Source organism: Notolabrus celidotus, chromosome 2 (genome assembly GCF_009762535.1).
Source record: "Notolabrus celidotus isolate fNotCel1 chromosome 2, fNotCel1.pri, whole genome shotgun sequence".
Taxonomy (NCBI): domain Eukaryota; kingdom Metazoa; phylum Chordata; class Actinopteri; order Labriformes; family Labridae; genus Notolabrus; species Notolabrus celidotus.
The window spans coordinates 29,693,736-29,720,811 of record NC_048273.1 but is presented as its reverse complement, the minus strand read 5'-3'; the positions used below and the strand labels follow the sequence as shown (position 1 = coordinate 29,720,811).

Sequence of the window (27,076 nt, the reverse complement as noted above, 5' to 3'; positions counted from 1 at the left end):
CAGTCCTTTTCATTCTCTTTTTAATTTTTCCTGACAGAATTATTTTATTGTTGCTGCTGCAAAAGTCTAATTTCTCCAAGGGAAAAATAAAGTTTAATCATTTACATTTCCAAACCATTGTGTAGGCTATACTTAGTTTTTCATTATTTAGCGGATGTAAATATGAGACCACAAGGGCCAATGTGTATTACAAGGAGAATGCAAGTTATTAAAATCCTGTAGTTTCATTCAAATGTAAAACATTTTATGTCTGACTGGTTTAATAAAATAAATCCTGTCTCTTGTAAGTGTTGTAAAAGCGTATAAGAATCGATATGAGGCTGGGGCTCTAAAAATAGCCTAGCTGGAAGAGGCTCATCTATAATTGATAGGATACAGTACAGCAATCTATAGGAGTATTGATTAAGTGATAAGATTGCAGAAGAAAAGAGAGGAGGGAGAGAGTGACTAGGAAAGATACAATAAAAAGAAATGTAGTATTTATTCGACTTTAAATGTCACAAATGAAAAATATGTTTCATCTTGGGCAGCTAATAAAAGCCTGAATGTGACAGTCTCAGATCAGTCACCTCCCTGTTACGAGTGATGCTTTAATTCCCTCAGATCTCACGCTGTGGGCGGTGAGTGGACCATTACAACAGACATGAGTAACACTGGGAAGTAGAGTGGGAGCTGAAAGGTGGAAAGAAAGAAGGGGACGGAGGAGAAGGAACGAAATGGAACATAAAAGAAAGAGTACAGCGATGTATTGACACAAAGGATAGCAGCCTAATGTATGTATTCAGCAGATTATATTCCTACCACTCTGTGTGTGAAAGACCAGAGAAGGAGTTTCCTTTAATCTTCTGCTTAACAACTGGTGCACGACACACACACACACACACACACACACACACACACACACACACACACTCACACACACACACACACAAACACACTCACACACACACACACACACACACACACACACACACACACACACACACACACACACACACACACACACACACACACACACACACATGCTATGTAATAAGCAGGCTAAGAGAAGTGAAGATAATCCTCTCTACATCACCTCAGTATTACTGCTGACAGACGACGCCTCCGTGTGTGTCGTGTGTGTGTGTAGAGTACAGTATGAGTGTGACAATGTGTGTCCATGACGGTTGTGTGTAATCCAAGTGACTAATACTGCTGTCAACCTGCTGGCATTAGCAGTCCCTCATCAAGAAACTTACGGTACGGGAAGAGATCAAGCTTAAAGGTCAACACAGACACATTGTGGTGCTTTTAAAAATCAAAAGACAGAATTTTATTTTACTTCCTGAGGGGGCTTTATTTTGAATTCCCTGTTTGATGAGAAACATATCGTGATTAACTTACCTCGTTATTCTACAACTGGTAACTATAAAAGACAGAAAATGAAGCTGATATATAATAAAGCCTCACTGAGTCTTGAATGACTAAAAGCTTGTGATGGCTGAGGTTAACTAACTTTAATTTCCTTTCACACATGCGTACTAATCCTGACCTTATTACTTGAACTTATCACCTTGAGGAGCTGCGTGTAAGACTGCAAACGTCTGTGTCAGTTACAGCTGACATTAAACAGACTTCTGCCCCTGCATCAGTGGTTTTGAGCTCATGAGAGCACATGTTAGGAAGTTAAAGAGGTCGTAATTTCACATCTAATATCTATTTTATTTGCTGGGAAAACAAATTTCTCCTCAAAACATCTGTATCACTCGAGTTACTTCCAAAATGTCAATTTTCTATTTCTTGATGCAACATTTGAAAACATCATGTTGTTATTTCATTTTATCTACCTTCGCCTAATAGTCATTTTACGGAACCTGCACTTGAACACATCATAATGCAACCTCTAACCGACTATCAAGCCAGACTCTCTGGTTTCTTCATAAATCTGCTAAAACAATGACATCTTGTGTAATTCATTAACTTGCTTTCATCCTGCTGGTTTTAACTATAGACTGTATAAAATATGGACGTAGTATTTGTGACGTCACCCATCAGTTCCTGAGAGCTGTTTGGAAGCCAATCGACGGCAGCAGCCATATTGGAAATGCGGAACTCAACCAGGCAGAATGTGACGTAGTGTGAGCCTCCTAGCCAACAGCTAGAAAAAAATTCACCCCCATACATTGTGTGCCATTAGAGAGATTAGCTTCGTAGGGCCAAGCCGTTTTTTGAACCAGGCTGTAAACATGTTTATTAATGCTGCAAATATCGTCTTTTTCCCATTCATGTCTATGTGGTTTCCGGTGTTTCAGCAGCCAGCCTCAAGTGGATTCTTGATGTATTGTAGTTTATAACACTTCCACATGAGCTTCATCGTTTGAGACCGGATATTGTCGCTTGGTTTTAACACAAATTCCAACATTAGATTACTATTTTTAATTCACAGGAGTTCTTACAAAGTTTAGATGTGATAAAGACCGTCCTGCAGCATCCGAATGTTGGCAGAGTTTTCTCAACCCAACAACAGTGGAAGGTTCTGACTTTAGCCAAACTTTAGACCACCTCACATGTTCAACTATTCTTGAAAGCAACCGCCATAACTCTTCTTTGTGTAATGTGATACTTGTTGACTGGGGATTCAATTATATTCAAAAACTTTGTTAGACAATTGTTGTATGTTTGTGCATCAATGATTTGATTTAAATGACGTGACTGGACTCGACATATAACGTTATGTCGAGAGGACCACGGGACTCAGCAGTACCGATAAACTCAAACGTTATTGATTCTCAGGTTTTGAAAATAAGGAACCAGGTCCTCAATAGAACCCAGTTTGATTCCTATCCCGATTGTAGAGTGTTAAATTCACTGAGTGAGGCTTTTTTATATTTGATCTTGATTGTTTCTGATTTATACTTTTTGTTTGATACTGTACCTTATACATGTTGTGCATAGAAATACCAAAAATAATCATTAGGAGAGGAGTTGTGCTTCTGCTCATGCAGACTCTATCCTGGTGTCACCCATCCAGGAAACCAAGCTTAATGTAGTATTTCCAGTAGGTGAGGAGATGCCTGACAAAGACAATCATGTTGTGTTCTTCTGTGTGAAAGAGTTTGCTCATGTAAACATGTAAAGCTTCTTGATGTTACAAACACTGAGTGCATTATAATATTTCCTCCACTGAGTGTTTAAAATGTGTTGGTCTGAATGGAAAGTATGTTTTTCACTGTCATCTGATGGTAATTTTGCAAAAAGATTTAACTCATGTGCCCCTTCAATTTGCACTTTGCACATCAATCCAACAAAGCAACATCTTTTGGGATTTTGTAAAAAAAACAAAAAAAACTTTACATGACCTCATGGGTATACATTTGGGCACAGATATATTTTGGATTATCAGGTCTGATATTTAAAAATTGCAAATAATAGCTGAAACATGAAAGGGGACGTCGGTTAAAGCAGCATGACTTTTCACATGCAAACACTCTCCATCTGCTGTACTTCGAATTAACACACAACTTATATCTGCTGTATCAGCTTCAAACCAAGCTAGCTGCTACCAACACTACTACACACCTATATACACACACATGCACACACACACAAACACACATGCACACACAGATACATGCACGCACGCATGCACACAGACTCCATCTTGATTCAGTCCTCTGTCGAGCTCTGTTTGTTTGTTGGCTCGACTTGGTACCATATTTAATATAAATAACAGGAGGAGACCTGCACACACGCACACAGACACACACATATAGACACACACTGATAGACACACTTTTCCTCTCCTGGTGGAGGTCATTATTGGTTCTTCCCCTGTTGGCAGGAAGTGTGTGTGTGAAACAGAGGGAGCACTGCTGGTCAGCGCATGCTTTCGCCACGGGAATGGGACAAACATAGACCTCAGATGGACACATACACACATATACCCACACACACACACACACACACACACACACATATACCCACACACACACTCACACACACACACACACACACACACACACACACACACACAAACACACACACACACACACACACACACACACACACACACACACACACACACACACACACACATCGTCGACAGTGCTGACCAAAGCTCAGCGTGGACAGACGGTTTGATATGGAGTTCTTTCAGCAGTGACTAATGAGAGTCACGACACACACACACACACACACACACACACACACACACACACACACACACACACACACACACACACACACACACACACACACACACACACACTCATACAAACGCAGACAGACAGAAACATACAGATTCCAGACAAACCTAACAACCTCAGGGTCATCATGACAGGATATCCCTAAATGCTGCACCTACGGTTTCTCTAATTTCAAGCGGTTAAAACCTCTGAAATCAAAACGGAGCTACAGCACAGCCTGCGCCCAGAGAGACCAGCTGGATCAGTTCTGATACCTACTGTGTGTTGTCACTGCAAGAATCCTCAAAACACACCAAACAATGCCAGACTGGGCCAGGTGGACAGACTGTAGGACCCTGTTGACACTTTGTATGCTGGGTTAGTCACACATGCAACAGAAATGCATGCTCACAAATGACTGAAACGCTTGTTTATTTCAATAGAAGCATTCTCATCCATTTCAAAAGCGAAGGGCATTTCTTTGCATTTGATTCAAAAGTCCAATTTGTTGAAGACAATCATGGCTTCACCAACACAAAGCTGTCACACAGGGATCAGTAGCAGAAGAAGAAGGGGATAGAGAGGGTTTACTGTGACGCTTTTGACACTTTTTATTTTAGATACATTTCTAACTTGCTTTCAGGTCGAGTTGTGACTGCAATCAATCAGTGAGCTATCTGACACATTCATCCTCTGTGAAGGTCTCAGAAATGAAAACATTTTTTTTCCATTCAGTAGGTATGAGCTCTGGAAATCACACGTCATATTTCCCCTTTTTGAGGAAAACAATTTAAACTAGAAGGAGGAAATCAATTTTACTATTTTACTTTTTTGATAATGGGCCCTTTGCTTTGTATTAATTTGATAGGGTGCTATTTCTTTCCGTCTTTGTCGATAAAGGACATCAAATTGAAAGCTTTTCATGAATTATGTTAGGGTTGTTTTTCAGCAAATTTATCACAACTTAGAAAGTAGTCTTCTGGGAAACACAAGAGTCCCAGGGCCTGGTTCACAAAGGACTGCATCGCTTTTGCCCTGCTGAAGTTGTGCAAATGAGCCTCCAAACACAAACACATCTTGTCTTAAACCCAAGTTTGTTAATTGGACGAACAAACATTCCCAGAGAAAAGGTGCACTGCTGAAGTCAGATCAAATTGCTGGTTAGCTCAGCTGCTGCACATTTCACAGCATGTTAAAGTAACAGCAAATGTCACTGTCAACCATTAACTGTAAGAGCAGGTGTTCTTCTTACACTTTAAAACTGCTAACAAAACACTGTAGTTCTCAGCCTAGGGGATGCTGTTGATGGACAGTAGTCACATGACTCCAGCTGAGACCTGATACTTCTCATTATGCATTTCTACCTGAACACTTAGTAAACAGTCATCAATGCATCTATGAAACACGCATTTTGATAAGACGTAGGGCTGACTAAAACTCAGCTCCCATGTAGAGACTTTGTGAAACGATGTAGTGTGAGGTTTTCCAGGATGCTCTAGGCTCACTTGGTGCTGTCCATGGTGCTGAATCTACTCAACCCTCACAGCAGTCACAAGGAACCCCTCAGAGTTACGATGCTGATGTATTTCTGCCGAGAGAAGCCAAGTCCAACCACTTACCATCCAGTATATCACCAACATCCACCCGTGCACCATAAATGTTTACCACGCTTTAAATTATTTGCTTCTTATTTACGGATTATTTGTGGCTCAAGAGACAACCTCAGTGAAGTCAAGTTTATGAAGACAGTTTCTAGGTTTGTTGACTTTTCCTCTTGCTCCTCTTTTGGTCAAACTGAGCCTAAAGGTTCAGCTTTTTCAGTGACCCACTGAGACCTGGATTGTACTTGATAAAACTCACCAAAAGTGCTGCATGGTAGATAAAACAAACTATGCATCATTTTCAAGAAAATATCATCTGACGTCTGTGAAGAACAACATTTCTCTCCTTACTTTTTACAGTGGGACTTATCAGTGACTCAAGACATACTTCCAATGTATGAGTCCACCACAGTTGCGCTAGTTTAATCAAAGCACATTCATCCTGGTATTTCCTGTTTTTGTTACTTTAATCTCTAAATCCTCACATTCTGAGAGCAAAACATCTGGGTACACAATTTCTCTTTTGAAACAAGAGTTCAGAGTCTTTATATTATGAAGAATGAATAGAAGCTTTCACAATAGAAACCCTGGACATCTCATTATTCTGCATGATGTATGGATATATTCTTACACTGGCCCTTTAAGCTCTAGGTCCATTTACATACTGTAGCTGCTGAGGAAGATTTATGTTCTGACAGCTCCGCCTTGGTGTTGATGTATTTTCCCTCTTGATTCCCTGACAGCCGTTGCTGATATGTTCCAGTGAAACTCTGACTTTAACTCCTCCACTGTCTACCTCCAAATGCTCGAGCTCTCCAGAGTTACATTAGAAAAAAGTGTACAAATTGATGCAGAAGCTTCTCAAACTCACCACAAGTGCACTTTAATCAGTGGTCTGGTGACTCAGAGAAGTAAACAACCTCATGTAACCCCACAACAGTGCATCAGCGCTGACGTTTCGCCTTAGAGTCAGCTTCTCTTCACCTTGAGGCCTTCACGAACAAGAGCTTTCTGTCTTTTTTCGCAAACTGAACTCTGCCCCTAAGCAGACCAACCCACTCTCATTTCATGACTCAAAGTATCATTCTCTACAAACTTTGTCAGACCCGTGATCCTGTGTCTTATACAGTAATCCTCTCAATAACAACACCTTCCTGGACCACCTCTCTGATGGAATAATTCAAAACTGATACCACAGAGAGACACACTAACACTACACACATACACACAAACAAGCACACATACACAGAAAAATCCCCTCTTCCTGTTAAAACATTTCTATAGTGAAGCAGAGGTTAGAGAATGTGTGTGTGTGTTTGTGTGTTTGTGTGTGTGTGTGTGTGTCTGTTTGTGTATTATTCTCAGGTCCCCACCATGACAGCATCCCATTAGCTGAGCCAACCAGCAGTTATAACCTGGTTTCCTAGGTTACAGGTTTCTCAGTCACTCCCAGTAGATTCAGGATGGTGCTTGTTAGGGAACCTCACTCTGTCTTTCTGTGTGTGTGTGTGTGTGTGTGTGTGTGTGTGTGTGTGTGTGTGTGTGTGTGTGTGTGTGTGTGTGTGTGTATGTGCGCATACAGGAAAGCTCTTACCTCCTCTCTTGATTGATTAGCGACTGATCTTCAGCATGAAATATTTCAGGTAATATAACATTGTGTAACTGTGCATGACGATGTTATCGATATCATTTACAATGTTTGAGCTGACTGAGTATTCAGTGAGAATTCTTTGAGCCACTGTTTACACCAAAGTCCAGAAAAGTAACACTGGGGCAGTGGCTACTCGTGCACAATGCACCCTTGTTGATGTAGGCAATTATCACACAGCTCTTAGAGTGACTCAGCATAAATCATAACCAAGCGGCAACCTCCAGTCTAAAAATATGAGTCCAATGCGGAAGTGCTAAAAACTGCAGTTAATCGAGGATCCGCTTGAGGCTGGCTCTGGAAGTACCAGAAACCACGTACACACCAATTCAAAAATCCGATCTTTACAGCAGAAATAAACATGTTTACAGCCTGGTACAAAATACAAGTGTAGTCTGGATAGCTCATTTCTTGATCGGCACACACTGTACGGGGGGTGAATTTTTTTTATAACGCAGCAATTTCAAAGATATTGAGATTACGAGTCTTCCGATGAGAGGCACAGCTGACTTGATTGACAGGCGGGAACACTGTAGCTGTTTTCTAGGAGGCTCAAAGCCCAACATCTCTACGTCACAATCGCTCGACAGCAGCAATATGGCTGCCACCGCCGATTGGCCTCAAAACAGTGCTTCAGAAACAGATGGGTGACGTCACGGATCCTACGTCCATATTTTATACAGTCTATGATCATAACACAGATTTCCAGTTGCCTATACTACAAAGTGAGGTCAACATTACCCTGTCTGGTTTCACTAACCCTGACAGAGGAGATGTGCAAAATGGTCTCACAAAGCCGGTTACCAACATGTGAAATCAACCCAGAGCTTTTGTGAGCAAGATGGAGCTAGCAGCATATGACCGAATTGCGAACATGAACAAGTCAGCCATTAGCAGATCTGCAAACATCAGCAAACTGTGAAATATGACCAATTAAACACATAGATAAGACTATAATCAACACTGCTGCATTTGCAAAGTGCAGGAAGAACTGAGAGAAAAAGAAAAAAACATCAAGTGAATGCACAAATCAAGGATTGTAATATCACGTTCCTTTCACTAGTGCACAATAGCTCTGACTATAATAACTCATATTCACTCTCTTAAAGTAATTTATTACTCTGATTCATTCTTGTGGCGTGTATGCATGTAGACTATAGTCGTAATATTTCAGCAGCAGGCCAGACGGTATCACACAAAGCATTATGGAGAAATAATAATGAATGTGAAAACCTGATATTAAGAGATAACAATGCGTAATTTTACATCCAATAAGTGCAACGACTTCAAGGCTCTGTTGTTAGCCTATTTTAACCTCTATTGAAGTATGACATAAAGAGAGCACATTTAATAACTTTCATTAAGATTTTTCATGTGTATAATCATCGGGTAGACGAGGTGTCCTGCCGGTCTCTCCCTCTCGTTTGCTCAAGATCAGCTCACAGACCGCTGTAATCAAGTGATTTGATGGTCAGTGGCCAATGTTAGAGACCACCTTCAAAAATACTGAAAACCCAGAGTTATCCACAAACCCTGCTCAGTGGTCAGTGTATGATGCATGAGGGAGGTCATGATTGGGTATCCATTTAAAACAGGGATAGCACTCCCTTTGACCTCCACCTAAAGGCTGTGTTTGACTTCCATCACTGCACTTGTGAAAGGATTTAAGACTGTACCATTGGTCAAAAAACAAACTTCACAGATGAATGTGATCACAAAGTGCTCTGATGTTGCTGCTTCAACATGAAACAGTAATCTTTTGAACTACAGCTGTGCATAACTGGAGGATGGTAAGAGTTCAAACTACTGAAGCTCAGCAAAAACAAGAAGATCAGAGAGTGTTAACAAAAATAACTAATTAGACGTCTCTTGCATTTTTAGACATTAAAATTAGGTATCCTTGTTTGAACCTGGACCACACACAGATGTGGGTGTGTTGTGTTTAGCTGCAGTACTCACCCTCAGGTCTGTACTGTGCTACAATAGTAACGTTCTGTCCTGCGTTCTTCAGAGCTGCAGCTGCCTGCTCATGTGTTGCACTGGACAGGTCCACCCCATTCACCTACACATACACACACAAGCACAGACATACACAATTAGAGCCCAATGCATTGGTCAATAGTAATACATGTGAAGACCACTGTACACCTTTCAGGGTCAATATCTTCTAGGTGAGCAGTCACATGTAAGTGTGCACGAGTTGAAGTGAAAGCTTGTAAAACCCTCCATGTCAGTATTTGCATCATAATACTGTCACTGTCATTCTGCAGGGATTATCAGTCCCTCTACAGTATGACGACTTAATCCCGTTTGAATGCTGTCTGAAGAATTTGAAAGCCATATTTTGCTTTAGTGGAACATGCATCAGCCTTTACAGCTTTGGTGCCTGACTGAGAAACAGGAAATGTGCTAAGAAAATGATATCAGTTCAAAAATAAAGTGGCAGGAAGATTGCCTCGAGCCATCATTAAAAACCATTTACACTAATAATAGTAGAGTTTGACTTTTTAATCACAGCTATTGAGAAAGAGAGAGTAATATATCTCTGTGTGTAGTGTTTATAAAGGTCTTATCTCATACCGACAGGATGCGGTCTCCCTTCCGTAGCTCCCCGCAAAGATCCGCTGGACCACCAGCAAGAATGAAGGAGATGAAGATCCCCTCTCCATCCTCTCCTCCAACAATGTTAAAACCAAGACCTGTGGAACCCCGCTGGAGCACCACCCGCCTGGGATCCCTACAGGAAACAAATGAAACACACTCATTATGGCAAAGGATGATGGTATCTAATATTTTTACTTTAAAAAGTTAAAAAAAAACATTTTAACATAGTTAGAACATAGAACATAGTTTTATTTATTTTTTATTCGGTTTGTATATAGCTTTATTTTTATTTAATTATTTATCATTTACATATATCATATTATATTATAATCTAAGTTTTATTTATATTATTTATACATTATTACTTATTTAATTCATTTTGTAAATATCTTAGGTCATGACAGAGACATGACGGCACCTGTTGCTTTTCTTCTGCTTAAAGCTAAATATTTGCTGGTTTTTTTCGGTCCAATATGTATAGATATTAGTCACTATGTTATATATACAACTTCAGGTGAAAACAGTATTTTTTAACAGTCACCATGACGTGTGTAATGAATGTTTCTGAGTCCATTAATTCATGGTACATCTTAGTGGGAGAAAAGGGAATTCAAAATATGAACAATTCACCACCATGACCAGGAGATGTCAGCGTTGTACTGTCCCTGTGATGGCTGCACCACCACAGTTAGTTACTCTGTCCTGAACACACACTCTCACTTTTGTCTCGGTCTCTACATACAAATGTTTTATTTGATGAGCATCACTTGAATGTGTCTGGACAATGGAAATAAACAAGAACATTGAAAGTGATCATCCTCATGAAAAACTCTGGATGAAAGAGCAATATATAAAAAAAACGCCCTCATGGCTTTATAAGACACTAGGAATCCACTTACAGTAGTCCAGCAATTCATTACAAGTCATTGCAAAGCTGCATGTTCCTTTTGAAGTGTTGTCTTACTCACTGTATTCTGCCAGTGCTGCAAAAAAAAGGTTCCTCTTCTAAAGGGAACTACATCAATATGTCAACAGTTCCAAGTATGAACACTGAACCAATCAATCCACTGTACATTAACATACACTCAGCCTCCCTGACTATGCAACGGTCCCAGGCAGGGATGCATCAATCTCAGGTCAACAGATCAGTGTGGAGACATGACAGAGCTGCAGTGGTTCCAGGTTTTCATCAGTACAGTTAAAACCACAGCAAAACTGTGACAAAAGGAAAGCACTCTTCATAAAATAAACTAGAACAAGGACACCAATGCATAAATCATAACACAAAGCACACTTCAGGTGGATGCATGCTTACACACTGGATTTTCTTTTTTATCTTGATTCAAAAGTAATCTAATTAAATACAGTTAAAAATCCTGAGTTTCGCCTATAGGCTAAATTCATTAAGATGAGCTGATGACCAGGGTTAAATCTCACTGTATTGTTATGTTAACATGAAGCCAAGATTCCTGCAGTAAGGAGAAATATAAAACTATGACTCTTGGTAAAACGGGAGCTTTAGTTTAGACAGATAATGGCCTCAGTATCAGTAGAACTTGTTCATTCTTTGTTCTGCTGCATGAACCAATAAACGATCACTTTCACACAAAACCATCAGATGTTTTTCAACTTGTGTACACTCAGAGGACATTCATCAAAAGCTCTAATCCTCTTTTTGCATGAGAAACTAATGACGAGGGAGAAAGATGGATGAGAGAGTAAGAGGCTGAGGAACAAGAAGTCAACAACAAGACAATACAGTGAGGCAGACATCAAAATGACCATTCTGCAGTCCCTCCGAGGCTTATCAGATTTATGATAATCAAAGGGCAATGATTGGCCCGCAGGACTATGACGAAATGAGTCATATTCTGGTAACCACGGTGACGACAGCTGAGTGACGAGGGCTGTGATAGGATGTAATCCGTCCATTAAAATGGATTAAAGACTGTAGAGTAGCACTGGGACTCACTGTGTGTGTGTGTGTGTGTGTGTGTGTGTGTGTGTGTGTGTGTGTGTGTGTGTGTGTGTGTGTGTGTGTGTGTGTGTGTGTGTGAGTTCATATGTGACCTGAGTTTACACGCCAGACAAAAGTCGCACTGCCATCTGCCTTTTCCTGCCTAACATACACATACACACACGCACACAAACACACACACACACACGCACGCGTGCGTGCACACACACACACACACACACACACACACACACACACACACACATACACACATACAAACAAAAACAGACACGCGCTCACACAGATGCATAAACAGAGTGAGCAGGCAGGAACAGAGGTCACTCTGTGTCTCTTGAGTCCTCTTTGACTGCAGAGACTCTTTGTTTCTGTATCTGGTGTCATGGACCTCTTTAAGGGACTGTCAGATCTCTTGTAGAGATTTAAGAATGACAAAGAATGACATCTTTGTTGATGAGTGGATGTTTTTTTTTGCCTTTTTTAGCAGACATTTAAGTGATACATAGCAGTGACATTATCAGAGTTTGAAGTAGGGGTGGGTAACATGGTCTAAAATTGACATCACTGTATCTTTGTTTTTCTTTACATGGTCAGAGTATCATATCGCAGTATTACAAAATGCAAAGGGATCAGGCGTGTTAATGCACGTTCACTCCCTCCCACCAGCTACATTATTGTCAGTCACAAATCACTCCGTTACAATACTTATTTTATTTGCCGGCCTAACTGCATCTGCCTAATGGAGAGTAAATCTCTGTCCTGTGTGTACAAATAAACACGTGAGTTTGAAGTGGTGATGACTGCATAGACAAACCCATGTTGTGGCAGAGTGTGACAAAGGTGACTCACTCTTAGTTTGATATTCAAGAGCTAATACTTTCAGATGTTATCAGATGCATTTAACACTGAAGACCAGATGCAATCCCTTTTTAGCAACACGGTAGAAATCATAAAGAAAAATGACTGACAAGTTGAAATGAAATGCTACTAACCTAGTTCTAATAAAATGAGAACGTGTTCTAAAATACATATAACAAAGGGTTCCAAGTCAGATCAGAAGTTTAAAGTTGAACATTTTATCTATTGTTTTGTACTATTTGAAAATGAATATATGTATTTTTCAATTATACAATGGTATAATTCTGTTTTGTTTGCATTTTACATTGCATCTTTGGAAAATTGGGGTTCCTACTTTTAGTCCGATTGTATTAACATACACATTTGAGATACAGTATGTAGATAAGCTGTTTAAGAACAGGCCCAACATTGCAACATTGACATAAATAAAGCGTTCCTTACATGAGCTTTAAATGATTGATTTCATCCCTAGTATGTTTGGTTATTCACGGTTATGGTGGACCCAGTAACTAAAACATGTCTTTGGTTGTATGCTATGTAACGTTTTTATATTGTCCCAGGTGTTTGTGTATGACTTCTCACCTGGGGATATCGTCGTCTCCAGCCATGGCCCTGGGCAACGGCGAGTATCTGGGCGTGGTCAATGGAGCAGGACTCACTGATTGGCTGCCACTCATGTAGGGGCTTATATGGTTGTCTTGATGTGGGGAATACGCTGGAGGGAACACACACAAAGGTTTGTTATAACTCTGATTTACAGTACATAACAGTGTATTTCATTGATTTCTTTTAAAAGTCATATTTATTCAATCATGTCATCTTTTAATGGTTTCTAATCTGAAATACTGTCATTGAAACGAAAGCGACAGCTCTGATGAAACTGCAAATTTAAAGTCTATATTAAGGATATGTTGAGAGGGGGTGGTGTGATATATGCTGTTTGGTAACGTGTCAACATGTTGTTTGATAACATGCTCATTTGGAGAGGTTTCAAGTGGCTGTAATCCAGTGGACCAAATTTATCCAGTCTGGTTATCAGTCCTTTATATAACACATTTAGAACTGTCAGCTCGATGAATCATTACATATTTTAAATATATCATGTCTACTCTCTGACAAACAACATTGGTTTGAAATGAAAATCCTTATTTATCTCTTACTGGTCCTTTTTGAAGCCCCTCTGCTCATCCTCTGTCTGAAACAAATCATCAGAATTCCATCTCTTAAATGCACCCTTTCATAAAGCCCACTGTCTTCTGATCTGATCAGCAAGCTCTCTGACTATTATACACAAGACGGAAGCTCTCTGATAAAAACCCATCCTAAGCAAAATATCTCCACCACCAGCTTTGAGCCTTGCTGGTCTTTATCGTTCAACACCATCTGGCCATAAAATGCTTCAGTTTCTCCGAGTGCGCAATATTCACAGAGCAAAACTTTACTGCAAAATGTTTCTGATATTGTGTTTTAAAGTGTAGGCCTGCAAACCCATGTTAGGAAATCATTTTTAAGCAAAACTGCAGCATTATAGGTACGTCTCAAGGTTCAGGTGTACTCACAGTTGGTGACGTCAGGTGGCGGGAAGTTGTCGTTGATAAAAAGGGAGGTGTGTTTGGCCACGCGCAGGTAAACAACGTCAGGAGTGGACTTCAGTGCAGCCACCGCCTCCTCATGGGTGACCTCCTCTAAACAGGAGGCATTTACCTGCAGACACATGAAGATATATGCTGCATCACAATGTGTACGCGTGTTATACGACATACAGTACATAGCATGAAGATAACATTGCATCTCCTGCAAAGCCTTACAAGGCTGCAGCCAAACAAAGACAGTGAGGATGCTACAGGGAAATGAAATGCTGTTTCCATTGACTATGCGTAGATCTTTACATAAATATTGCTGATTAATACATATCTAAAGTTGCAGTTTTTGGTAGCCAAGCCATAAGTGAACTTCAGAAAGCTTTTTAACTATTTCAAGTGTCACTACATGCGCTTATGTTAACTCAATCCGAGGAAAACATTTCTCCCTAGGGTTCTTTCCCAACCCAGGTAACATCCATTATTAGACTACAAAAAGTCCATCGTGAGAGTATTAGGTGTTTAGTTGGGTGACAAACTTTCAGAGTACAAACCAAAGTGTTGTTTTATCATATAACCCAGGAAATGAACTCCCGCAGCCTTGATTTTGAAGTATCTTAGGCCCCTGATGATGTTGTCTTCACGCACACTGCAACTCATAAACTCCACATGTTAGATTCAGTGTGACTCAGAGCGTTTTGATTTACAACTCTAGCTCCTGTCACCGTGCGCATCACTGTACGCTGTATGAATAGATAGACTGACCTTCAATAAATCTATGTGGACAGCCTCATCTGTACAGTCTTACGTACAAGGCCATGCAGAGTGAACTTCCATCATATGTATGCAATCTTCTGACCTCAAGCTGTTTTTCATTTAGGTTCCACCAGGTGGCTCACTAACCAGGCTACAAATGTTTGCACTGAGCTGAGAATAGAATGAGTTTCTGCCTTGGCAAAGTGTTCTTTGGTAAAAAGATTTTAACGTCAAGAGATTTCTGCTGGAATAAAGGTTTTTAAAAAAGGGATAAATAAATAAAATCAGTGGTGAAGAAGTTTAAATTATGTTACATTAGATTTAGGTCGAATGGGTCTGCTCTTGTGTTAAGCAGCAGAAAATACAATCCAGTCCTTTTTATATTGTCCTTAGAACATTTCCAGTGGATAAATGTAGGAATTTCAATTTAGAGGGGGAGAATGAAGAGCCTTTTGGTGTACAGTTACATAAGTGTCCCTATAAAGGAGTTAAAATATTTCTTCTTTATTTTTTGCATTACTGTTAAACAACAAGAATCCATCTGGAAAATGATTTCATATTTGGTTTAACTAAGGGATAATTGGGAAATGCTAATTTATCTAAAACATATTACTTTCTGTATCAATGACGTCAAGGATATTAATTACTGATACGGAGCTAGAGGCTGTCTCAAGCAAACTCCTCCTATATTTAATTTGATGGCGCATCTAGATGAGAAACAGTGAGTCATTGTGAGTTACACAGGACTGTTTGATTAGAAGAGCAGACAACAAAAAAAGAGAAAAGGAAAGAAAATGTGTCGCTTACAGCCACAAGTTTGTCCCCGATCTGTAGCCGTCCATCTTTGTGTGCAGCCCCTCCCTCGATGACTTTAGTCACGTAGATGCCGTTGTCGCCCGGGACGTGTTGGTTTCCAACTCCACCGGCTATACTGAATCCTAAACCTGAGAGAAAACAGAAAGAGGTCATGGTTTGGATGTTATCTACTGGGGTTTTCAGTCCACCAAGCTTTGTTGCTACAGTCCTACTTTTATATTTTACTTCCCTTTCTTTCCTTTTTTTGTTTCCCCAGTTTGGCTTGAAACTGTACATTTACAGGGTAATTAACAAAAGTAAAAACCACACTCCTCTTGAGTTTCAAAGCTTCAATTTATTTAATAGTTTGGCCCTTATTTTCTTTGTCCTGCTCAAAAATGTATGCTGCTGAACCATGCCAAACTTATTAAGTTGCTTCAGAAATCTGTAAATTTTGCGTCATCATGGTATTTGCTATTAGGCAATAATAAATATCTCTATTCCCCATTTTATTTGGACAAGGTTCAGCAGCTTTTCAACACCCTCAAACAACACTGAAGCATCTCAAAGTGCTGATGCAATGTGCTGGAATGAAGCCAAAATGACAAATATGTCTGCGTTTACTACCTACAGACTCCTCTGAGTCGGTTTACCTCTGTAGTATTGTCTCACCTTTGGGTCCTTTGACCAGCTTGATATCCATGATTCTCTCCGTGAGGCTCCTCCTGCGTCGTATACACAGTCGGACCAGACCTCCTGCATCCTTCAGCGCCTCCACAGCCCCACTGTGGGTCACCTCCCTGACGTCTGCCTCATTCACCCGGACTATACAGTCATTCACCCTTCACAGAAGAGTGAGGCAAATCAAGACCACACATTCTTACAATTTCCTGTATTCAATAAGACATGTTATTAAACATAATTGCCAGTTTTAATTTAATTGCTAGTGTAATTAACAATACATTTAAGTAGTGATTTAGGTCAGGCTGCCTGTAGCATAATGACGCCACGGTTTAATCATCTTAATAAACAAAAAAAAAAGTGTTGTAGTGTGTGTTTTTTTTTCATCAGTGGTCACACACACTTGTCCCTCTTCAACAATACATTTCACCAGCCTGTGTTTGTATTTTTGTGTATGTTTGTGTGTGTCTTAGTATACCTGTGAGGATCAACCTTGATGGACAACCTTTCTTTTGGGGACTTTCTTGCTTGCATGGACATTTTGCAAAGTCCTCACAAATAAAATGCCTTGATTAGCTTCTTTGTTCTTCATGCATGTTCCATGTTTTGAAGGGAAATTTTGACTCTGGACTCCCTCTGATGGTAAGTTCATATTTTGTACTAATCTAGCAAAATCAGAAATGGTCGTCCACACAAAGAGCCTCCAGAATGTTGTCCTCACAAAGTACCAAAGACATATGCATGTGAGTATCTGTGTTCATACCTGAGTCGTCCATTCTGGGCTGCAGCCCCTCCAGGTATAATCTTGGTGATGAAGATAGATGGGTCCTCTCCGATGTGAGGATTGTCAGTCCCTCCTGCGATGCTGAACCCCAGACCTGAGTTACCCTGAGCATATATATAAGACAGAGAGAGTTTTGAAACCATCACACCTACAGTATATTCAGATGGTCTGTTTTTGTCCCATGGTTAATTCTGATGCTAGAGAGGCTTAAACCATGGGTTTAATAAAAATACATAAAATGGGGAAATATAAGGCATTCATTTTTTCCAGATGACAAACGACAACCTTTTATGTGAATAGAAAGTACAAAAAATCGGTGTGACATAAGTGAGGGGCAGTTAAATCAGAAACTACTGATGTTATATATATATATCAATTTATATATACATTTTAGGCTTTTTATGATGTTTCCAAGTTTTCAGAAAATGTAATTAATTGAAAAACTTCATTCAGTATCTCGTCAACTTTCACATCTTAAAAAAATATTCAATCACCTGAACAAACTCGTCTCCCTCTTTATGACCAAATGAAACATATTAGAGCACCTCTGTCAGTTGAACTCAGTAACTGACATTGCTCTGTGTGTGTTCCTCTCACTCTGTCATGCTTTGTCACTGGGTTTAAATGTACAAGTGTAATGTCTGTGCCCGTGTTTGCGTGTACGTCCATCGTGTCTTTAAAGCAGATCCCGTCATGCAGACAGAACCAGGTCACAGGAGAATAGAGAAAGGGAGACAGAGAGAGAGCCTCAGGGTGAGAGAAAGGGGAATATAATGAGGGAGGGTTGGGATGGGGAGGGGTTGAATCAGGGAAAAGAAAGTGGGCAAGGATGGACGGGAAATAGAGAGGACTGGGAAATAAGGTCAGCAGGGTCGGGCCGGTGGAAAGGCTGAGGGAAGGCAGAGCAGAATAACTATATGGAGGAGGACAATGGAGAACTGAGGAAGCTAACAAACCTTATCTACTACCTTTTTAATGATGGCTTTGAGAATTATGAAACAAAGGAGGATTTTACAGTTACTCTTAAAAAAATACATGTCCTGGCAGAGTGATCCCTCCTTCCTTGATCTTCCTGAGGATTATTCATTTATTATAAAGAAATGTGTCACCAAATCTCCCTAACATACAGCAACCAAGTACATCTTCATCTGCTGCAAATGAATTGCAAATGCTCAAAAGTTAGCTTAAATACTGCATTCTTAAAACAAAAGTTTTGCCACTGAGCCTGTTAGATCATACTTTTGAAAATTGTGCATTTTTAAAGTGCTAGTTCAAATATTTTAGTTGACTTGCCATAAAATAAATGTACCACTGATAAAAGATACCGAAATGCTCTTGAGTTGTTGCATTTGTCAGACTTACTCTGATCTATGCTCGCACTTCTGTTTTTAATGCAAAGCTGTAGCTGTTTAAAGCTACGGTGAGCAACTTTCATTTTGTGTCGATCTTGGCGCCCCCTGTTGACAAAGTGGTAATTCATATAACTATGCTGATATTGTAAATGTCTTATGTAGAATTGAATTATTGTATGAACAATCTCAACCTGCTATCTTTTTACTGCCATACGTATTGTTCACTGTTTCTGCAGTGTGTTGCTAAAATCCTCGTCTGACACCTTCCCCGTGTTAGCAAAAACAGCATTAAAAATAACTCTTTTGCAGCTCATACTGAGGTCTCAGGATTAATTTCAGTCTGTAACATAACCCATTAAACATTTCTCTGAGGGGCTTTATTGATGGTAATGACAGGCATGACACACAGATAAATTGGTTGCTTGTTGGAGTCTATCAGATGAGTTATTGTCATACAGTTGTGCTCATAAGTTTACATACCCTGGCAGGATGTATGGTTTCTTGAGTAGTTTCTGTTGTTATTATGATATAAAAAGAGTAAACACAGTTGTTTGATAAAAATTTTGCTTCACCCAACCACTAACCATGAGTGAAAAAAAAGTTTTTCTCTTATCATTCATATTCTATGAAAAATGGCCAAAAAAATCACAAATTCTGCCAGGGTATGTAAACTTCTACAACTGCATATAAACATATTTTCAGCCTTTATTTGAATCTTTTTTTTCCAGTCATTGTCTGATTTCTGCTCTGGACGGCACTGATGATGTTCGTAGCGTGATTATGGAGAGTGTTGGGGGAGGTCAGTGTGAACAGATGGAGACAGTGCAAAGTGCGTTTACGGTATGTAACAGGCGTGCATGCTTAGTGCTGTGTTTTCATTATACAGTTTTTACTGTTCTTACCCGCTCCAGCGTGATTTCCTCATACTCATAGTCTGCTTCTGTTCCATTGGCCTGTCAGAGAGGAAGAAGAAGAGGAGTGCGTCAGTTAGAATGATACTGGATACTTAAATAGTCATTCAGGTTTTGATATTCATATTTCATACATAGTTTTTCTCTTGGTAGGTCATAACTCTCTCGTTCTGCATTTATACTTCAAGTTAAACACATTCTTCCCTGCTTTTCAATGACATGCATGTGTATTGAATATTGTCCTAAAATGACCTCCTATTGTCTGACCTCTCCCTCCCAGCGACAAAGTGTGAGCTGTTGATCTGATCATTAATTCACTCAGCAGGTAAAACAAACTGCAACAATTCCGTGCTACAGAAAAGTGAATTTAGACATTTGTTTCATGAATGACGCATGAATCCCAGAGATTAACTCAGTAATGCGTATTAAATGATGATGTATCTCTGATGTCATATTTAAGAACATCCCTGATGAATTACCCGGGAGCCAATCACGCTGCTCGCCTCCACCTGCCCGCACTATCGAACATATTAATACATCTTTATTCCCTGAGTGAATTAATAGCACACAGGAATAAATCAGATCTAGTCTATATTTTGAGTTCTTGGTTCATGCTGGGAAATGGGCGCTCTGTTGCTGCCTGAGTTGCTGTACGCACACACACACAAGCACATAAACACACACAGACACACACAAACACTGTGGTCGAGTGGCATCCCAATGGCCCATGTAATCCCTTTGGCTGTAATCTGTGTCTCTGTGCAGTCAGATTAGTTTAGATTTTGAATTTCTGTGGTTTCAAACAGAGGGCACAGTCTTACTTGAGCTCGTGTTTGTCTGCTGTAACCCATCACACACTCTTACTTTACTCACTTACTAGAGACATAAAAAATTTGATGATGTGGTTAGGTCAGAGACAAATATATCATGCCATTCCGGTAGATTTCAGTTCCAATTTTTGTCAAATTTTCCTTTTTTAATAAAAATAAAATAAAATCTTTTCACACAAGATCAAAGTTAAAGCCTATACTTCCTGCGCTTAGTTCCTAATACCAAGGGCAGCTCTGCCTGAAGTTTGTTCTTCTATAAACATCCAAAGCAATAAAAAGAAACGTGCCGTTCTGTTTTGTGCATGAGTCAAACATTTTTGGGAGAAACAAACAGTCGACAATCATATCAATGAAATCTAAAGAGAGATCTGCGTGAGGCAAACCTTTGTCACTCTCTCCGTGTGATATTCCAGGCAGCTCAGCGGAGAGTAATTCCACAGTAATTACATAATAAACTTATCTAACAACAACAGACACAGACTCTCTGTGGCAGCTGGCTACCAGTAAAATGACAGCTGGATCCATCTAATTCTGGACCGAGCTTTCTGTCCAAATCCCGGACCCTGCAGTCACTGCTGTGCACTTGAGTGGGGGAGAAATAATGCAATTACTCAACACTCAAGGTTGAGCCTTCAAAAGTGCTGCAGGTGTTAAGTCTGTACTCTGAAAGTGTTCTTTACGAATGTTTGTTTATGCTTTCATAGTAAATAATACTATATTAATGATATAATTTGACGTAGAATATGTTAAAAAAAGAAACATCGAGGCAGGACGTTGAGGATGACAAGGACTGCTTCCTCTGTACATTTGGCGCACATTTTTAACCGCTAAGTGAAACCGGTACTCTACCATAAACAACTTTTAAAGTCTTGCAGGGGTGAATGATATCAGTTCAATGATTTGATGGTTTGAATTGAATCAATTAAAGAACAGTAGAGCCGTCTCCCACTGGAATTGAGAACTGTGGACATTTTTTAAAAAGCAGCTGAAGAAGCATCTATTTAGAATTTCATTTGTTTAATCTGTGTTTGCTTTTATATATTTTATTTTTATTTAATGTACTCTCTGTTTTGCCTTTAATATTTTGTTGTGAAGCACTTTGTGGCCTCTGCTCTTGAAAGGTGCTGTATAGATAAACTTTACTCACTTAAAGCAGAAACAGTGGCACTAATGAATGTTAATAACTGCTGGTATGTTTAATATTAAGGAGCCCATATCTTCAACTGTGACCTTAAAATGTTGAAACACTTCAGAGTGATGTAGAAACTAACATTGTAAGGAGTCAAAGTTACCGAGGCTGGTAAAGACTCAACTTCCTGCAAATAACACTCAAATAATAAATGTTGTGATAAATTTGGCAAAGCTGTTTTGAGACACAACATCTCATAATTTGTACTCATTAAAACACGGTTTGATTATAAGACTATATGGCTGATTGCTTTATATAAAGTGCTTTATGCTACATTTAGCTGTACGAAAAGTGCTTTACAATTAAAATCTGATTGGTTGATTGATCAAATGCTTGCTAGAGAGAATAGTCAGAAATAAATGGAAAGCAAGTTATTCCTTGCACTGGAGGGCTCCACATTGTGGACTCCACAAGACCTCAGCAGGGAGGCCTGGGTTCACCTTAGTAACACTTATTGTAAAGAGAGTGATCCATAGAATCTACTGCATGACTAAGGTTGAATGTTTGAACATATAACATATAGTATAGTATAGTATATACTGTCCATGTTCATCTGTTAAAGATATGTTTAACTTGAAGCCCAAGCTCAACAATCTCAGTGTAATACTTTGATAATTCAGAGCAGAAATACCTGCACATTTACAAACTCAAACTAAATATCCTGAGTTAAACTCAAAGACACCAATTTATTGAGTCTATGGCTGTTCATGTTGGTTATTAGGAGATCAGCACTTAAATAGTAGGCTCGTTAGCTCATACATAAGTAACGTCTGTTCCCAGTAAAGATGAATAAGATGCATTGACACATTCAAACCTAAAGGTTTTAAAATTCAGAGATGAGAAGTTTTAAGGGTCGGGCCTTTGGCAGTTCACGTTTTCATCAAATCCTGCCCTTCTAAAAAGAAGTACCTCAACATGCCTGACCTATACTGTCAACATGGGCCAGCTACTGCCACCAAAGGTCAGAAATCAAGGTTCAAGAGCACTGACATTTATCTTGAATCAGTGAGATTTACCCCTATTTTCCCTTTTTTCAAGAACTCTTCAAAGCTGACTGAAATAAATCCTGAATGACCTCCATGATGTTACAGTACAAGCTGAGTGTTAGGTGAAGGCTTACACTTGGTGCCACTGATGACATGCTGAGCTAAGACTTACATATGGGGGGGTGTCGACGCTGTCGGTGTTGACCACCACTGGAGGGGGGTTGGCCTGCAAAAGAAGAGAACAGCTGTGTTATTGACGGTTTACTTTGAAAGAGACACCAAAGACAGAAACAGTGTTTTCACTAATATCAGAGAATGATAAACGGAAGAAACACAGATACACACACGAAAGCAGAGAGCCGGGACAGGGACTTACTCGTCTCACGTTTTGGTACAGCATGTTGAGTACATCTGCTACAGATTACCACCACGGAGCGACTGCATACACTGCATGACATACTGCACAGCCCTTAGAATGGACAATACTAATGTACAACACTGCAAGCACAGCACTGTAAGCTGACAGACTGTTCAATAGAAATAGCCTCAACAATTAGTACTGCATCCCAGTTAGCCTGTACTTTTACATCTTAGATTGTACTCCTATGTCAACAGCATCATGGCCTGGATGAGCCCAGCACTGCACAGCCAGGGCCAAAGCAACAGAGGATCAACATTATCTCGCCTCTTAGCTAGCACAGCAAAGAATAAACCTCCAACTAGCCACTAAACAGCCACAAGGTGTCTTTTTCTCTTTGCAAAAGGAGCACCCATCTTATCATTCCACACTTTTGCCTCCACTTTTTTCCTAGTTGACTCTCATTTTCTACCCCAGAAAGTATCAACAGCTAGCTCTCAAGTCCAGCGTCTTCAGCTCTGGTCTTCTCCAACAAACCAGAAAACAGAAAGCGTCTCCGTGTGAGATAATCTGAAGCTCCAGCTCTTGTTGCGCAGACCCAAAAAGAGAAGTTCACAAACGTACAAGCTAACCAAGCATCAAACAATTTAGCTAACCAAATGGACAGTCCACCCAGACCTCACTACACGGCATCGATGTGCAACAGAGCAGCAATACAACTATCTCTCTGCACTAATCTCCACCTCTGTCATCCTCCCTTTCTCACTCCTTTATCTCTCTCTCTCTCTCTCTCACACACACACACACACACACATACACACATATCCTCTCTCTTTCTCTGTCCACCACATGTCCAACTGTCTGTCAGTCAAGCTGACAGGATGCTTGATCCCACATGGGAACAGAGAGAGAGAGAGGGAGAGAGGGGATCAGGGGGATTAAAGGTACAAGGGGGAGGAGTCAGATCTGCCCGCTCAATAACAGCAGTGAGGAGCAGATAGACACACAAACTCACAGACACGGGTAACAAAGAATACAAACTAACAGCCAGAGAAAATAAATGGGTGGGGAGGGGGAGGAGGGGGGGGTCACACAGCAGAGTGAGTGGAGGAGACAGTCAGATGGTGATGTGTCAGCTGCAGCTGTTGGAATCTGTGTGTGTTTGTGTCAATGTGCATGAAGGGGGAAAAAGAGAGTTAGACTGCAGGTTGTACACATTCACTGTATAATTATTCCCTATCTGAAGTGACTTTTACCTCCAGTAGCCCCAAGAAACAGTAAATTCATACTCCATGGTTAAGCTGAATACTTTTCTTTTTTATCTTTGATTCTGGCATGAAATCTTACAGGCAAAGAAAGCATGAGCAGGGAGAAGTATTTAGTTTAGTGAACAAAATAAAGTATAAATCCTTTATTCATAAACTGAACTAAATATACATCCGTTTGTTGAAGAAATGTTGAGGTATGTAGAATAATAGCACTGATTAGAGTTTTGAAGCTCATTGATGGAGGTCACCATGTTGGAAATGCTGATTCATCCAATATTTCACTTGACCCACAGGCAAAGAGATGGAGCAGAGGCTGGCCTTTAGCCTCCTCGCTAACAGATACGCTGTGCCCACCTGTCAGTCAAGTCAGCCGCACCCCTAATTGTTCCTGTTTATGCAAAATTCAGAACCGTGATTTTATGCAGTCCATGGTTGGGATGCTGTTTAAGCCACAGAGAAAATCTGCTTTATTTGAACATATTGTGTCCCCTGTCATGATTGATATATTCTTCACTTTTGATTTTTAGGACAGAATCAGACTCTGATTTTTCTCTTATATTGATGTGATTTGTGTATGTCTAGCAGATTGCAGAAGATAGAGATAGACATCTCTGCTCCCGTAATTTGTTGTGCGATCACAGATTGATCCTGCTGTCATAACGCACAGCTAAAAACTCACGTGGGCGCCTGTTGGCACACGCTGCGGGGAGATTGCATTTAGTCATGCAGTATGGGGAGCCACAGTTTTTCTGACTGTCACCTGAATAATCTCAGAGAGTTTGTCATTTAATTATTTCTGAGACGAGAGCAGCTTCTTTTATTATGTAACTTTTGAATAAACCGTCTGATTGTTTAGTTTTACATCTGTCTCGTTTCCGCATTTAGCTTGAACTTGTCAGAAATTTCACATCGTGGAAGAGAGACAAAGGAGGTCTCTATTTTCAGATGCTACTACAGATGCTTTTAAGGAGTTCCAGAACATCATCTTTCAAATAAATTGAGTTCAAGTACAATATTTTTGTCCGACATACAGTTGAGAAGAAGTTATTTTAACCTAACAGTTAAAATGATTTAGTGTGGAAATTACAATTTGTTTTATACAATTGAAGCTGACATGAAATATGTCGTGACAAAGCTCCAAAAAGTGAGTCACATAAAGAGTCCCATCAGGATCGATCGACTCCCCATGGGGGTCTTAGCTTAAACTACAGGGTCACAAGAGGATTAAATCACATACTTTACTTTTGTTATGCAAAAAGAATTCATTCTAACTTATTTAAAAGTTGTTTCCGTTGATTTCACAAACTGGGGAGATTATAAAAATCCCTTTTCATAATGCATGCACACACTGAGGCTGGAACAGTAACATGACGCAGGGTCACAAGTACGCGTTTCATTCAGTAATTCCGATTCCTCATTGAAATCTAACTTATCAAACTGCTACAGATTCAGTCAAATCTCCATTGTGTGAATAGATATTGAGTACATACACAGTTCAGAATATTTGTTCAACTGACTTTGTCAAATATCCAGAACTGATGATTCAGCGCAGCTTTTGAAACTTGTTTGTACTGAAACACAAAATGGAAGTCAACAGCTTTGATTTGAAATTGCTGAGATGACATGATGTTCAGCCTTCACTAAAGGGTCCTTTATGCTACCTTCCTCTGCATTTATCAAAAAGCTTCATTCTCCTGCAAATGTAAGTACTTCTGTACTTACTATTTTTCTAAAGCTAGCTGGTCTGTTTTACCTGAACTCTTCCTGACTCCTTCACTGTTGTAACAACAGCACTGTACAGAGCGCCTCACTCTTGTGTGCGTCTTTGTCGGTGCATGTGTGTATGTGTCATTCACAGAGGGACAAATCCAGTGTGTTAGTCAGCTGGTGATTCCATTGACACGCCATGTCAGACTGTACGCTTACGCAACATCAATATGAGTGTGTCAGTGTTTGTGGAAGTGGATATGTGTTTGTTACATGAAAAAGGCCAAAAGAACAAACGTGCAAATATAAACAAACAAGCCTCTTACACACAAATACACAAATACACACATCCATATCCAGACGAGGTTTTTGTTGCTCTATTCGAGTGATTGCTGGTTGTTACATAATTGCTGTTACAGCAGCTTTGTTACCATGGCATTATGTCCTGGTTCAACCCAGCACAGCACAGCTTAGAAAGAGATCCAGACTATCCCTGGTTTGTCTCATCAAAATAAAGAGACAGACAAGGGTTTTCATCACATTTCTCATCTCTATGCAGGATTAAGATACGTTTGAGTGGGAGTGTGTAGGAGTGTGTGTGTGTGTAAGCCTCAGGAGATGAGTTTCCATTAGTGTAGGTTTCCCGGTTCAGTCTCTACACCAGCCCCATAATAATTAAATCATCAAACAGCAGATGAATCCTGATTGGATACACTGGTTTTGCACTAATCAGCGCAGTGTGCCCTATGATGTCATGCATAGACTCATATATTAGACTGTTCTCATTCCCAGACTGTCATATCTTTGCTTTGTCTTGCCCTTCAGCATCTGATTAAGACACTACAGGAAGCTTCTTCTAAGGTTTTAAAGGCTGATCCAAATTAGCCTTTAAGCAACTACCATTCAGCTCAAAGACAGTCTGGTGACTTTGTACAAAGATCAAAACAGTCAGCGTAGGGAGGTCAAGGTTAGGGATGGGAATCAAGAACCTGTTTTCAGATGAGAAGCGGTTCAAACAAGTTCGAGCCGT

General features: G+C 40.0%; 1 protein-coding gene across 1 annotated transcript in view; it reads right to left on the bottom strand.

The window, feature by feature from the left end:
- LOC117829732 (disks large homolog 1-like) overlaps positions 1–27,076 on the bottom strand; it is a 140,820-nt gene that overhangs the window by 34,651 nt on the left and 79,093 nt on the right. Inside the window, exons 5-13 of the mRNA XM_034707379.1 lie at positions 22,886–22,939; positions 19,700–19,750; positions 17,425–17,549; positions 16,653–16,822; positions 15,993–16,129; positions 14,409–14,553; positions 13,432–13,564; positions 9,993–10,149; positions 9,372–9,474 (exon numbers count right to left, since the gene is read on the bottom strand). Coding sequence (XP_034563270.1) covers positions 9,372–9,474; positions 9,993–10,149; positions 13,432–13,564; positions 14,409–14,553; positions 15,993–16,129; positions 16,653–16,822; positions 17,425–17,549; positions 19,700–19,750; positions 22,886–22,939 — 1,075 coding nt within the window. The remainder of the gene's footprint in view (positions 1–9,371; positions 9,475–9,992; positions 10,150–13,431; positions 13,565–14,408; positions 14,554–15,992; positions 16,130–16,652; positions 16,823–17,424; positions 17,550–19,699; positions 19,751–22,885; positions 22,940–27,076) is intronic.